Source organism: Colias eurytheme, chromosome 25 (genome assembly GCF_061535395.1).
Source record: "Colias eurytheme isolate Ceu_HAF_F1 chromosome 25, ilColEury1 Martin Lab GWU primary, whole genome shotgun sequence".
NCBI lineage: Eukaryota > Metazoa > Arthropoda > Insecta > Lepidoptera > Pieridae > Colias > Colias eurytheme.
The window spans coordinates 1,244,417-1,259,163 of NC_143004.1; the positions used below are offsets into that span (position 1 = coordinate 1,244,417).

Sequence of the window (14,747 nt, forward strand, 5' to 3'; positions counted from 1 at the left end):
CGCTTGAGAACGATTGTCCAAAACAATTGGTGTGATCCAATTTATATGACCGCTGGCCAACCGTTAGTAGAAATGAAATGGTTTAACCGACTTGGGAAATGAGGTTATTGTTTGGAATTATTTGACGGATTTGAAGCAGATTTTTCAGTATTTAATTGGAGATTTTGACGGTAGAAATAGTCTGTGTAGTAAAAAAAATTGTGTGCGTGTACTAGTGTAAACACGTAAGAAGTGAAACTTCTTTGTGACCTTATTTTTCAAAAAAATAATTTACAATATGCAACTTTACAGAAATACGTCAATCACGCGTGGTAGGGATAAAACAAGATGGCGGAAAAATGTCACGCGTAACGAAAAAATGTTACACTAATTTTTTTTCCAACCCCGATAAAGAAGTTTCACTTCAATTATTAGTATGTAAAAAGAAAGTCGTGTTAGTTAATGCCACTTAGTACGGCTCAACGTATTTTAATGATTCGTCAATTTGTCTTCGCTTCGCTTAGGGTTTAAAACTATCACCAACCCAGGCAGAGCCGGGGCGATATTCTAGTATCTTATAAATCTCTGTTTCAAAGAAAGCTCCATATGTTTAAGAAGGAAGTTGAAAAAAAGACACTCGTACTCACTTCGCTTAATGTGATTGATTATTTGAAATTGCACATGTGTAGCCAAACAAAGACGGGTCTTTATTCTATATATAACGACGTTAGAAATAAATTCGCTGTACATTGCGCGTTATGTTCCGTAAAAGTATTGAACTTGAGATATAACAAGCAATGTATAATGAATTTTATTTCGAACGACAGTTGAATTAACTTTGCTATACATTGCGTTGTATGAACTGTAAGTGGATGTTCGACTTTCTTTCACACGTACATAAGAAGCAATGTATAAGCTTGTTAAGAAATATGAGTAATAAGACTAAGTTCAACGACTTGATTGAGAGTTTTAAATTACATTGTTTTTTGGTCATTTTTTAGCACGTGGGAAGTGCGTGGTCCAAAAAATTAACTATTGCAGTAATTGTATCGCGTTGGGAAGTTAATTTAGTGTAGATGATGGTCTTTTGTAGTTAGTTTTTTTTATCTGGCTGTGTGTATATTTGTAACGGATAGACTTATTTTAATGTAACCTCACAACTCGTATGAATAATTATTGATAATGTTCATTGTACTTACTCGTATCTATTAATTATCTGCTAATAGTTTGTAGGTGCTAATATTATAAATGCGAAAGTCTGTCTCTCTAAATTATGCTTTCACAGCTAAATCAAAACACCGATTTATATGAAAATTGTTAAATAAAACATGATTGAAGTTATTCTTTATAATTTTTTAAAAATCGCTGTTAAATTTGGTCTGGTTTTGTCTGCGAGTGCAACTGGTATAAATACAATAATCACATAAAAATATCATTTTCGTGAAGTCGGTTAAAGTAATATTCCTGCAGTAACAATTGTTTATCTATGATCAATACCGTCACACCTCTGTTTGTCTCGTTAGTATGCAAGACACAGTGATGTTACATATTCTTATGTGGTGGCTTCTATTTTCTTGTTTAACCGACTTCAATAAAAAGAGAGTACTGGAGTCTGTCAGAAAAGAATTTGTATTAAAAATATAATAATAAATGTATAAAACGTGCCATAAAATATCTTAAAATGACATGGTATTTTCTGGTGGATATTATATTAAAACATATTATAAAATATAGAAATCTTATTGGCATACAATATTTAAGATAGTATTTTGTAGGTATTATTCGCTACTTTTAGGCAATAACCGATAGGATAGTCTGTGTTGATAGAGTTTTAAAATTTAGTATCGTTCATAAATTACAGGGCTAAAACTTGGCGGATATATAAATAAATCATTTATTTTCCTCAAAAAACTTATAACTACATTAACAAAAAGTACCTATGTACAAGTAAACATAATACATATTTCGAAGTTCAAACTTAAAACACCATAGAATATTTCGGTTTGAGTATTTCTTTTATGTTTATGAAGAACTACCGGCACCCGGCGATCTCCGTTTCGCCACCAGATGGCTTCGTTTTATGTAAAATTTCATTTTTTCCCGCTTTTCTGTTGAAAATTTTCCCGAATTTTCTTTGTTATAAACCTCACGGAGCCCGAGACCTTTCCAACGTATGCAAAACCGTGGAAATCGGTTCGTGCGTTCTGGAGTTATAGCGTCAGGAAGGAAAACCCGACTTATTTTTATATAGTAGAGAAGATATCATTCTAAAAGTGAAGCTGTACATCTTCAAAATAAGTAATACGACACTACGTGTTTCGCATACACAATCCGTTCGTTTGTCGGCCAAAAGCGTCGGCTAATTGGAAAATTGTGTTCGATTCGGTAAACGCTTTTTAAATTTCGCCGACACACACACACACGCAGCTAATCAGCTAACGATGTGTGTACAGCTAATTGTATTGGAGTTGTTTTCTGTAGCCTGTAATGGTTGCCTAGCAACAGGCCTTCAACCGACTTCGATAAAATGGGTTCTCAATTTCTGTGTTTTGTTACTTAAAAACTTTTGACTGGGTGAACCGATTTTGATGTTTGTTTTTTCATTTGAAAACTAGCATTCCGAGTGGTCTTAGATTAGGAACGTACTGAAATTGGAGTCCAATAAAATAAACCAAGAAAGTATTTGAATTTTCTTACGTTCCTTAATAACAAATAAGATTGATCAGATAAGGGTGAAATTTTGATAAACTGATACCACGCAGAGATAAACCAAAAAATTAAGTTACATACCGATACAGAGACTATAACTTGAAATAAATATGAAGGTACTTTTTACCACGAATGGTAAAGTTAGTAAAAGTATGAATTTAGTAAGAACATAGCTTCTACCAAGTTTAGAGGTCTGAATGTTGATTGTCTTAATTTAGTAAAAGTAAATTTAGCAACAGAAAACTTGTAAGGTCTAAATGTTCTAGAATCTAGATTGTCTTAACCGATGACGTCACTGACTAAAATGCGACATAAGTGCAGTTGTTAAAGCCGAATTGGGGTCTGACCCATTGTTTTGTGGGTGACCTTTGTGTGGTGGGAGTTAGAGCGGGTGAAGCAGTAAAGCGATAGCGATTTTACTATACACGTAAAATTATAGTATAGTTAACTAGTGTATTGTTATGTTTTGTTTTTAACGTCGGTATAGACGACCCCACGTTCGCAACGAAGTAATTTTTCTATAAAATTATGATTTCGTACCTACTGCGATACGTGTACTGAGCAAAAGTTAACTTCAATTAATCCAGGAAAAGATTTAGGTTATGTACAATTAATGAAATTTTCAATATCGATTATATAATTCTTGAGTTTATATTGCAAACAAACCAAAATCTTCCCTCTGTATTATGTAAGCGTACATAAATAAACGGGAAGCTTGTTGCAAATTCTCAATAATGATGAATCTTACCCCTCCGGGTACCTATAGCGCATTTATTGTAAAACGCTTTTATTACTATTTAATTGTCGCTCTCACTACCACCACGTCGTTTCCCACGGAATGATTTCTCGTTTGACCAAACAACCTTGGACCATTGTTACTTTGGGGGTTAGAACTCGATTCTGTTGTTCATGTACCTTGGTAGTTAGTACCTACTGTTTGGGATTTGTATGGGTTGGAGATGGTACTTCGCGGAATTATCTTTAGTATTTAAAAATATTAGTATTTAAGATGGTTTGTTCAGTTCTGTAATAATTATAAACAAACCACTTGAGTAAGTAATCAAATGCCGTAACTGAAAAGTTTTTGTCTATCGCACATATAAAGTAAAATATTTGTTAAAAATTATAAACAAAAAAATGTGTGCGTGTACTAGTGTACACACGTAAGAAGTGAAACTTATTTATGACCTTATTTTTCAATAAATTATTTAATTATATGCAACTTTACAGAAATACGTCGAATCACGTGTGGTAGGGATAAGAAAAAGATGGCACGTAACGGAAAAATGTTACACTACATTTTTTCCAACCCCGATAAAGAAGTTTCACTTCAAAAACAGCAAAACAGCTAACAATAATCTGGAAAAACTAATAACACTTTCAATGTTAGATTGAAGATAAAATATCACACATATTGTTCCGCATATATTAGGCTATCTATTGGCTTGATAATGTTTTATCGTAGCTGATACACATTCATATTTTATTTTCATTATAAATTACGTATGTTAGCACTACTTTACCTGGTGTTTAAGAGAATTACTATGTAATTCAGTTAATTGAATTGCGCGTTGAGTAGAATTTCAAGGTCGCGTCATGGTAATACCGTCACATTATGTAGTTACCTGTGTAGGTGATGATTTTGGTGTCTTTGAATACAAATGCCAATGAAGTTTCACTTCTGTCACGAACGTGAGCTCGATTTATATGCTAAGTTTGAATTTTTATAGGTACTAATTTGTTTGTGCCGGTAGATCCGCAATAAAAATAGCATAAATTGCTGTGAATTTTTCCTTTTATTTTAATATTATATGATTGTAATAAAATTTGTAATTGTACATAAAACTGTTAAATAAATAAATAAATGTAACTAGGTCTTTACCTAGATTTAGTTTTATGGTGCATATTTTGACAATCTTCTAGTTTTATATTAAAAAGCTTCTGATTATCATTTTAGGATAAAAAAGTTTATCTATAAAATAAAAATAAAAAATAAAAATAGTTTATTTCCTTTCTAAATTTTACACAATTTGGAGTAGTAGGGCCCTCCTAGTAAGTTTAAGATAAAACCTGTGTCAGGAGGACCCGCTCTTCCTTAACTTAAAATAGGTTATCTACATGAAAAAAATAAACTGTTAATAACTAAATATTAATAGGTAAGTGTGGAGTGTATGATTGTGTGTGTGTGATGTGTTTGTGTATTGTGTGTTGTGTTGTGTGTGTGTGTGTGTGTGTGTTGTGTTCGGTTTATGTATGAGCACGAGTTTGTGAGTGAACGAATTTAAATAGCAATTAATATTTACCAGCTAATGATTACACGTGGTTATAGTTAAATAAATAATATAAAAGTAATAATTACACAGTGCATGACGTAGCAAGAAGGTTTTCTGTGTCATCATAATTTAGTGTTTTTAGCCAATTCATTATCTATAGTTGTATCGCAGAAAAATTCGCAACTAGGAATTTAAATAAGGCTATAATAATACACATATAAGGTTTAGTTAAAGTAGCCTTTTCTTATTTCTGTTTATTTGTAGATTTTGATTTTTCATAATATTCAGATTCGTATTGTTTATTTCAGTTTCACTCATTTCATATGACCTTGTCGCGGGCAACTTAGCCAGGATGATGACCTCTCTCAGGTAGTTAGGAATTTTGTGTACGACTGGTTTTAGAAGAATTCGCGGTGTGTGAACGTTTTATTTTGATTCTTGTTAATTTTAACGGATTTTTATTCGATTTTTACGTTTTTTTTTTGTAGAATTGTTGGTTGTTAGTGAAAATTTATTTGTTAGGTGTAAACATTTTTGTCTTCATATTGATAGAATCCGTGACTTCTCTGTTATAAGGCTAACTATTCTACTAATGAGTTCCTAATTCCTATAAAATAAACGTTATCGATGTTTCTAAACGTTATTCGATAATCTATGTTTATTTTTAACATTCCCAAATCCAGTTTTTATATCATTTGCGTATAAAGACGCAATATTTGGAGAAATACGTTAGACTGGTTTTCCAAAACTTGTTATTATAGAGGTAATACATTATACATTTTTGTGAACTAAAACTATTTCGTAATCAGCCTTAATTTATTTTTTATTTAACGTAGTAACCTTGATGTTAACCTACTTTATCTTAATCTTAATACTATTATAAAGGCGAAAGTTTGTATGGATGTATGGATGTATGGATGTTTGTTACTCTTTCACGTAAAAACTACTGAACCGATTACAATGAAATTTAGCACACATATAGAGGGTAACTTGGATTAACACATATAGGATAGGTTTTATCCCGGAAATCCCACGGGAACGGGAACTATGCGGGTTTTCCTTTGAAAACGCGGGCGAAGCCGCGGGCGGAAATCTAGTACGTGATATTTTTCGATGCTTAATTGGAAGTAATTATTTTACGGTTTACCCTATGTATGTCTTATATGTTTCCTTCTACAGTAATATTACTTTTTAAATACTAATCATAATTTTACATAATTTGATTATCTTTAGAAGCCTATTGATCATCCACTGCTTATGCGTTACGTCACTTTTTAATTAAACTTAGCTTCGGATAAAGAACATAATTCCATACTTGTATGGTTGCATATTTTATACCTACAGATTATAGATTATAACTCTTTCTCTTCGTTGATAAACTCGAACTCAAACATTTATTTATTCGATTTGACTTCTTCCAAAAGCACTTTTAAATCGTCATGACAGTTTTACCATTTACTTACCACCAATTCGGAAAATATACATAAAATATCGTGTACGTTACACGATCGTATACACCAAAGAACATTCGTAAATATTGTTATATGTATACCATATCTAAAATGGCCGGAAACCTCAGTACGTTTGCAATTTAATAAATTCCACAGGCCGTCAAGTTTGCCATATTAATATAAGTGCCAAGGATTCAATACAAAAGTGTGTGTGCGTGTGATGCGATGTCAACGCAGGCGTATTACAAGGAGCGTCTCGGCTTCGACCCCCAGGAGGTTGAAGTAAATGGGGGCTATGAAGGACCCCACAAGCGGCGCCGGGGCGAGGATAGCCACGACCAGGTGTACGAGGAAAACCTGACCAAGTTCAAAGGTACAACTTGCTGGGGTTTTTTTATACAGCAGGCAGGTTCGTGGTGGAGGTATAGAGAATGCGAGTGGGCTTGTGTTTTATGTGATTCAGTTTGGTACAGCCCTGTTCATGGTTAATATTTGTGAAGGAATATTGTTCATGTTGCGGAGTAGATGGTAACATGTTGCTGGCGATAATGTGTGTTGCAGGGTTGAACGCACGTTAAAAAGTTCTTGCTCAAGCGATAATGTTTAAACTGTTTCCAGCAATATTGTTTTAGCAAAAAATTATAAAAATCATTCAACATGTTATGTTGCTGTTGTAGTGTTACAGAACTGGTGGGCTATTGTGACGTCTTAAAGTAATATTATATTCCATTATGGAAAAATATAATGAATGATGGCCACATGATGGCAATGTTATACAGGCCGTCTAGTGCTATCACTTTCCGACACTAGGATTAGTACTGCTTTAAGACGTCATGGTAACCTCCCTTGTTAACGTATGATAAAAAGTTCTCGCTCGAGCGACAACATTTAAACAGTATCCAGCAACATGATGATCAACTGTTGCTCAACAAATGTTTACCATGAATACGAGGCGTTTCGTTTGTTGTAGCCCATTTGCTTTCGTACTAACACGTCGGTTTGTATTTGCGACAGATTGCAACAGTTCACAACTAATGTTAAAATATTTCATTAATTACTAATACAGGTGTGAATGTAAAATGTTTGACACGGATTTCTACACAGTTAAAGATGGTATTTAAATATGTATTTGATAAAGGGTTAAAAATATAAGAACGACCCAAAAATATAGACAACATAAAGCTCTGCACTTTACCTAATGAGTAAAATGACAATAATAACTTTTTTTTAAATATAATGAGATTTATACTTACAACAATTTAACATTAAACATTCCCACATACGATTAAGTTCACCAATGTTCGTTTATAACGAATAAATACTTTAGAATTGACAAGTTCCAAATAATCTGTAATTTATGAATAAATATAAAAGATTACATTATTTCGTTACGAATTCATTAGCTTATAATTCATAGCTAACATTTTTGGCATTCATTAATCAATCGGTAAATGTTTCTAATAATATTAAATACGAAACGAGTTTTGGGCTTAATAGCATGGTTTGATATACAGCGTGTTCTTTTTTAGCTATTGCATAGATTTTATCTCAGACTTTGAGCGCGGCGACCGAATGTAAAAATTCCGTAACGAAAAAACCTAACACCCTCCACTCCAACCAGCACAGCGATGCGATGCTAATTGCTATGCAATAGCTTTACCGCGGCAGTCCTCGAGTGACACACGTATTTTTATTGTTATTATAATTTTATTAGTGTTGTTTAATAATATGCATTATAATCGAAATTATGACGTGATTCAACTGCTTTATCAAATGATATAATATGATAAGATATAAAATGTAAATTTGATTGAAGTTATCAACTCTGAATGTTTTTGTAGTTTATTATTTATGCATAAATATTGACCATGTGATGTTTTTAATCAATTAACAAATAAAATCAAATATAGTTAGTTTTTAATCAAATATAGACAATAGTTAAGTAAATAAATTTACCCTCAAGGGCATTTGATGACCAAAGCAGTTATGATTTTAATACCAATAGTTGTACAAAGGTTAGTGAAGTGGTAAGTGACCCATTCATTTATGACCCCTAATCCCTATACCTGGGTATAAACCGGTAAATGAAAAAAATATTGTATGAAAACTGTGGATTGAAGTGCCTTTGTGTTTATGTAATCGGTGTGTACTATGTACCTACAAACTACATAATATGCATGTATTAAAATAACGTTTATAAAATGGTAAAATTCCATAGACAGTTAGCTAGCTAGGTTACTGCGAGTGTATAGAAAAATTCATTTGGTTATCTCTATTGGATAATTTGTTATATCTTATCATAATCTATTTATGTATTTGCAATTTAACGGTAAAATGAACACCCTATATAAGCCGAAAATATGATTGCGTATTCGCGTGTTTGCGGTTTGAACTTTGAATACAAATGACAACATATTATCAGTTCACGTGGCTCTGTTTATAACTGAGATAACGTTTAGATAGTGATGATAAGGTTTTGGACTGAAAGAGACGCGACGTGAGAGACCGCATGTCGCAATGTTTTGGGAGAAATGCATGGGGAATAGGTTTTATATGACTTCGTTATATTTTTGAAGTGAAGAAAGAAAGAAAGATCATTTATTTGTCTCCACAATATTAACAAACACAGCATGAAACAAAAATAACAATTCAAGTGCAACTTACGTAAAATATCAAGGTCGCATCATGGCAATACAGATCATGGAGTAAGGCGACGATTTTGGTATCTTGGAATATTGCCAAAGCAGTTTAACTTCTGACACGTGTGCTCGACACATAGCTCTTTTTTTTGGAACGAAGTACCTTATCGCGCGTTGCATAAGGGGGCTAAACGGAAAAATTTAGACCAAAAGTTGTAACGACACGTTAAGCCTCGTTGTTGTTTCTATGCCTGTCTCTCTCTCTCTATATATAAAAACAATAAAATATAGCCTTTGTCTCTCCACAAAGTTTTTGATGTAAGAATAAGAATTTGTTTTTTTAAAAGCGTTTCCAGTTTCATTCGTACGAATTCACGCTTTGTTGTGTAGAAGACTTACAAATTCGCTCCTAATTGACTTCCATGTTTTGTTTTCGCAACAAAATGTAATTAATGTTGTTCTACAATGTCGAGTTTATATTATGAGGGTTATTATTACATAATATACATTTATTTCAAACATTAAATCTTATATTGTCTTTAATCACCATGGATTTTCAAGTTATTATCACTACATACTAAGTACAAAACAAAGTCGCTTTCTCTGTCACTCTATATTTTGAAGCGTTTTTTTTAAATAGAGTGGATTCAAGAGGAAGGTTTTAGTATATAATTTATTAGGCTTTAGAGTAACAAAGCGGGAGAAGCCACGGGCGGAAAGCTAGTAGGTTCATCAATTGCATTAATAACATTATTAGTATATTAACTATTTAGTAGAAATTTCGAAACGGTTTCCTAGGTTATATCTATATTTTTATCGATGCATCTGATGGATCTGTCCAGCCAGAATAAATAATAAATCTTCATACACATATCAAATGAGACAGGCGTAATAAATGAGTTCAAAGCGGTTATATTTTAATCAATGCAATTGCTACTGATTGGTCTAATGGATGCGTTCAATGTCGCGGTATTTAGTTATGTGATAATATTTGATTTGTCGCAGCTAGGGTGTGAAAATCGATGTATTACATAATGGCTAGGCATTTAAAAACGTATATAAGTCGCAGTCAGAGTGTATATATATATACACGATGGATAGTTTAAAAACGACCGTTTTGTATTGACTGTGAACTTTGAATTAGATATTTTTCATTTGGTTAGGGTATGGGAAAGGTTAGGTTTATTTTAAAAACTTAACACATATAGAAGCCCTGCTTTGTTTGTTGTTCCAGAGCTATTGTATTGTCATATCACAGACTTAGTTCTTATTTTACATCTCTGACTTGGCTGTAAATGTAATTTTTATAGAAGAAATGGCTAGAAAATTTGTTTTTTTTTCTAAATTAATAAAATGCCTTATTAATCGACTATTCCTCCCATTCCCTAAGCTTGCCTACACATCATTATCATCACTGAACTAAAGATAAATAAATATTCTAACTCATATAGGTAGTTAAATTTAGTATCAAGGTCTTTAGAAACCTTGAAACTGCAGAAATTGTTAGTTTCCAAGTACTTTAAGTTTCAAGGACTTGCAAAACTTTACCTAATACGGATTCCTTTCCCATTCCAAAGTTCCAAGTAGCTATTTGCTGTGAGCGATCTTATCGAAAACGGACTATGCATGTTGCATGTGTGGTAACGTGTGACGTCAGTGGCATGGAATGCATTTAACCGATTTAAATCAAGATTAAATTGTTCATGTTTGATTTGTTTTGGGAATTAATTTACATATACATTGTATTGTAAAAATGTAAAAGTGCATTTAAATGTAGAAGTTTTCTTTGACGTTAAAAGAGGACGAGATTGATAACGAGTACATTTTTTACATTCTATAAATATACAATTTTACAACAACCATCGTCTTTAAAAGATATAATAACAACAATCTTCATCGCACAATACTTTTACAATAGTAGGATTGAACCTAAAACCTCAGCTTATGATTGCCAACCACTGCGCCAACGGGATTACGTACCTATATTATAATATTAATATTAATAAAATAGGATGTCTAGATTCATATTTACGTCACAACACTATCTAAACTATATTATTTATATTTAAACTAGTTAGTATTTAACTTACACAATCAACTTCAATACAATGCAGATAATAAAATTTAATGCAATAGACTGCAAACGATGTTATCGTGCGACCACAGATTCAATCTGTTATGGAATAGGGTTGCCGATTTCAGTTTTACCGGTTTTTAGGGTAGGATATTTTTAATACCTATAAGGCTTAGCTATTAAGTATTTTAAAAATGACAACATAAGGACCTGTATTGAATGACAGTTTTTTTAAGATGAAATTTTTAGTTATGATTGTGAATGAATATATTTTTAAAAGAAAATGAAAGAAACACGATATGCCTGTTGTTTGTAAATCTGCTTTTATTTTTTAAAGATTATATTTAAGATAGAGCCGTTATTTCCAACTATCGATGTAAAATTACTTCGAACCACGTGTTATTTAAAACCGCGGTGTTCAGCACCTAATGATTAAAAAAAAAACAATTGGCAACCCTATCCAAGACAGACTTGTGTTTATGTGCTCGAGTGCTGGCCGGACCAGTTAAGTGCAGATTGCCTGAGAACGTACTTAGGGCTGCCAGATAAATGGATTGCGCTGAAAAAGTATTGTCCACTGAATTGTATTGAGTTTGAAGGGCTATTGTATGTGTATGTACACATACATGTCGTATGTAATATCTTTATGTGATTTGAATGAAACATATAATAATTCAAAATGCGTCACTTGGGTTTTCCCGTGTCACTAAATAGCAATGTTCTTTTTCATTAAATATATTTTTTTAATGTTTATATTTATCTATTAGTATATTTGAATTACATTTTGATGTAATGCTTTATATGGAACAAGCTTGCATGAGGGCTCAGGCTATATTTTGTCTTGGATATGTAATTACATTCAAAAGAATTTAAAAATAAATACGGGACAGAAATTGTAAAATGTAGTGTGCAGTTCATTCGAGTAAAGTGGGCGATTCTGGTATTCAATATCAACCTACTTACGAGAATTATAACTCATTATAAATAGATTATTCAACGTAAGGACCTTCGCTGTATGTATTGCCTAATTCGGCGAATATTATGTAACTGCCTTGTGAGTCAGTGCATTCCTAGAATGCATTGTAACAAAATGAAGATACGTGGGTGGTATTTTGGTTTTTGGATGTTAATCTGTGTAGGATATTGATTATTGGTTAAAAGCGTGTGTGCCAAGCACTCGTGTCAAAAGTGAAACTTCTTTGGCAAGATTCGAAGATACAAAAATCGTCGCCTTAATCTATGACGTGACGGCATTGCCATGAGACAAAATATATGAAGATTTGTGAGTAGGTTTTGGTTTCTGGAATCATTAATGCGCTAGAAAAGACAAAATTTACAGCATAAGTCAAAAATATCAGTCATATTATGGCAGGATTCGAACCCCCGTATATCTTGAAATTTTTCTCTTTTTTTAAATTTCTCATTTATAAAGTTGAGACTCTCATCGGGGGTCGAACCTATTATATATTAACTATTAAGTAATGCAAAAAAGTCTCTGCCTCACTGTCAATGTTGTATTTTTTAGCGCATAAATTATTGATTTCAAGGTACGCTAATACTCCATTGAAATGTTACATTTTTTAGGCCTAACCTTGCAGTTTTTAGAGGACGCAATTTTATGTTTTTGATGTGTAGGGGTGGTCAGTGAGTAGCTAAAACCAAGTTTGTGGGGTTTCCACCCTTGTCCCACGGCTGCCATCTTGAAAATAGCGGTTGAAATGGTTTTTACGATATATCTCTTAAACTATTTATCTGATAAAAAAAAATTGTTAGCATTATTTGTTGCAAATTAAATTTTCTACAACTTTTGTCCAGTAACTTTTTGTCGTAGAACTATAAATAAAAAAGTTATAAGCGAAAACGTTCAGAAATTAGAGCTTTTTATATTTTTCAATAAAACTTTTTTTTATCAATTTACGAAGAAATGATATCAGACCATTTTTGTAGATTGTTTTTCGAGGAACAACTTTTATATACAACATTTTTTCATTACGTCAATAGCTAAGGTTTTAAAGCGCTCTGAAGTGAGTACTATTTTTCAGTACTCCTAACTATACATATAATGGCTATTGGCTCTTTTCCCAGACTCCAGAACAATGGAAGCACACTGCAGAACATTTCAGCCCTGCTTTTCGACGTAAAAAAAACGCGCTTCCAGACTTCAAGTCAGTTCAGTCAATAATTAATTATTAATAATATTGCAAAATTAATTATTAATTATTAAAAATATTAAAAACAATTACTGATGACAAATTATTATTAGTACATACATAATATATGTATACTGTATAGTTAAGAGTACTGAAAAATAGTACTCACTTCGGAGCGCTGTAAGATCTTAGCTATTTACTTAATGAAAAAATGTTGTATATAAAAGTTGTTCCTCAAAAAACAATCTACAATAATGGTCTGATATCATTTCTTCGTAAAATGATAAAAAAAAGTTTTATTGAAAAATATAAATATCTCTAATTTCTGAACATTTTCGCTTATAACTTTTTTATTTATAGTTCTACGACAAAAAGTTACTGGACCAAAGTTGTAGAGAATTTAATTTGCAACAAACAATGTTAACAATTTTTTTTTAACAAATAAATAGTTAAAGAGATATATCGTAAAAACCATATCAACCGCTATTTTCAAGATGGCGGCCGTGGGACAAGGGTGGCGACCCCACAAACTTGGTGATAGCTTCACACTGAACCCCCCTACACATCAAAAAAATAAAATTGCGTCCTCTAAAAAATGCAACCCCAAATGTAACTTTTCAATGGAATATAATGCATGTAATGACAGCCACTCGATAATTTTTTTATATATGATTACGATAGTTATGTTTTATTTTTTGTCTCCGTCTCGCGCGTTTGACCTAGGTTAGTTATAGATGATGATTGATTAGTGCATCTGTATGTTCATGTCTATTTTAGTATTTCCTAAGCGTTGGTGGTTAAGTATTTATATTTCTTGTTCATCTTATTTGTGGAAATAATGCTTTTGAAATCGTAAAGTTGTAAAAATATGGAAAAAGCTAAGGAAACTATTTTTTTACAATTACCTACTTATTGTTTAATTATTTTTGAAGTGAAAACTTCTTTAGCGGCGTTGGGTATAAAATCTTAAACTCGCGTCAGGACACGTGGCCTGATCGAAAAAGCGTAAGACGGATGTTTTTTTTTTTAGCTCTTATATTCCATGCGTAAGACGGATAGCATTCCAAAATATCAAACATGCTGAACGTTAATAATCAAGTTTTCACTTCTGCCGGCACTCCCGGAGTGCAAGTGCAACCCGTCTTTTTTTTATATAATATTAATTTATCGTTCTATCTTTAATCTTCTCTAATTTATTTATCAAACAGGCGGTTAAAAATTCTGGATTTTTACAATTTTTGACCCCATTTTACTATTTGACCAACATTACTAAATTCAACCTTCAAATAAGTTAAATTATCTACGAATACAGATCTATACATCAATAAATTAATATACCTACGTCCCATGCCCCATAAATAATGTCCCATTTGGCGATAATTTTTCGTCCCGTGCTCTATAAATTTTCCGCATTTTTCCATACATTAGATTTCTCACGCGAAATTACTTCCGTGCCGAAAATAGTTGGCACG

The 14,747-nt window shown here is 32.3% G+C and overlaps 1 protein-coding gene across 1 annotated transcript in view; it reads left to right on the forward strand.

Moving 5' to 3' along the window:
* LOC149897436 (plectin-like) overlaps positions 1-14,747 on the forward strand; it is a 109,551-nt gene that overhangs the window by 11,309 nt on the left and 83,495 nt on the right. The window contains exon 2 of the mRNA XM_090116476.1: positions 6,569-6,785. Coding sequence (XP_089972602.1) covers positions 6,638-6,785 — 148 coding nt within the window. The 5' untranslated portion in view covers positions 6,569-6,637. The remainder of the gene's footprint in view (positions 1-6,568; positions 6,786-14,747) is intronic.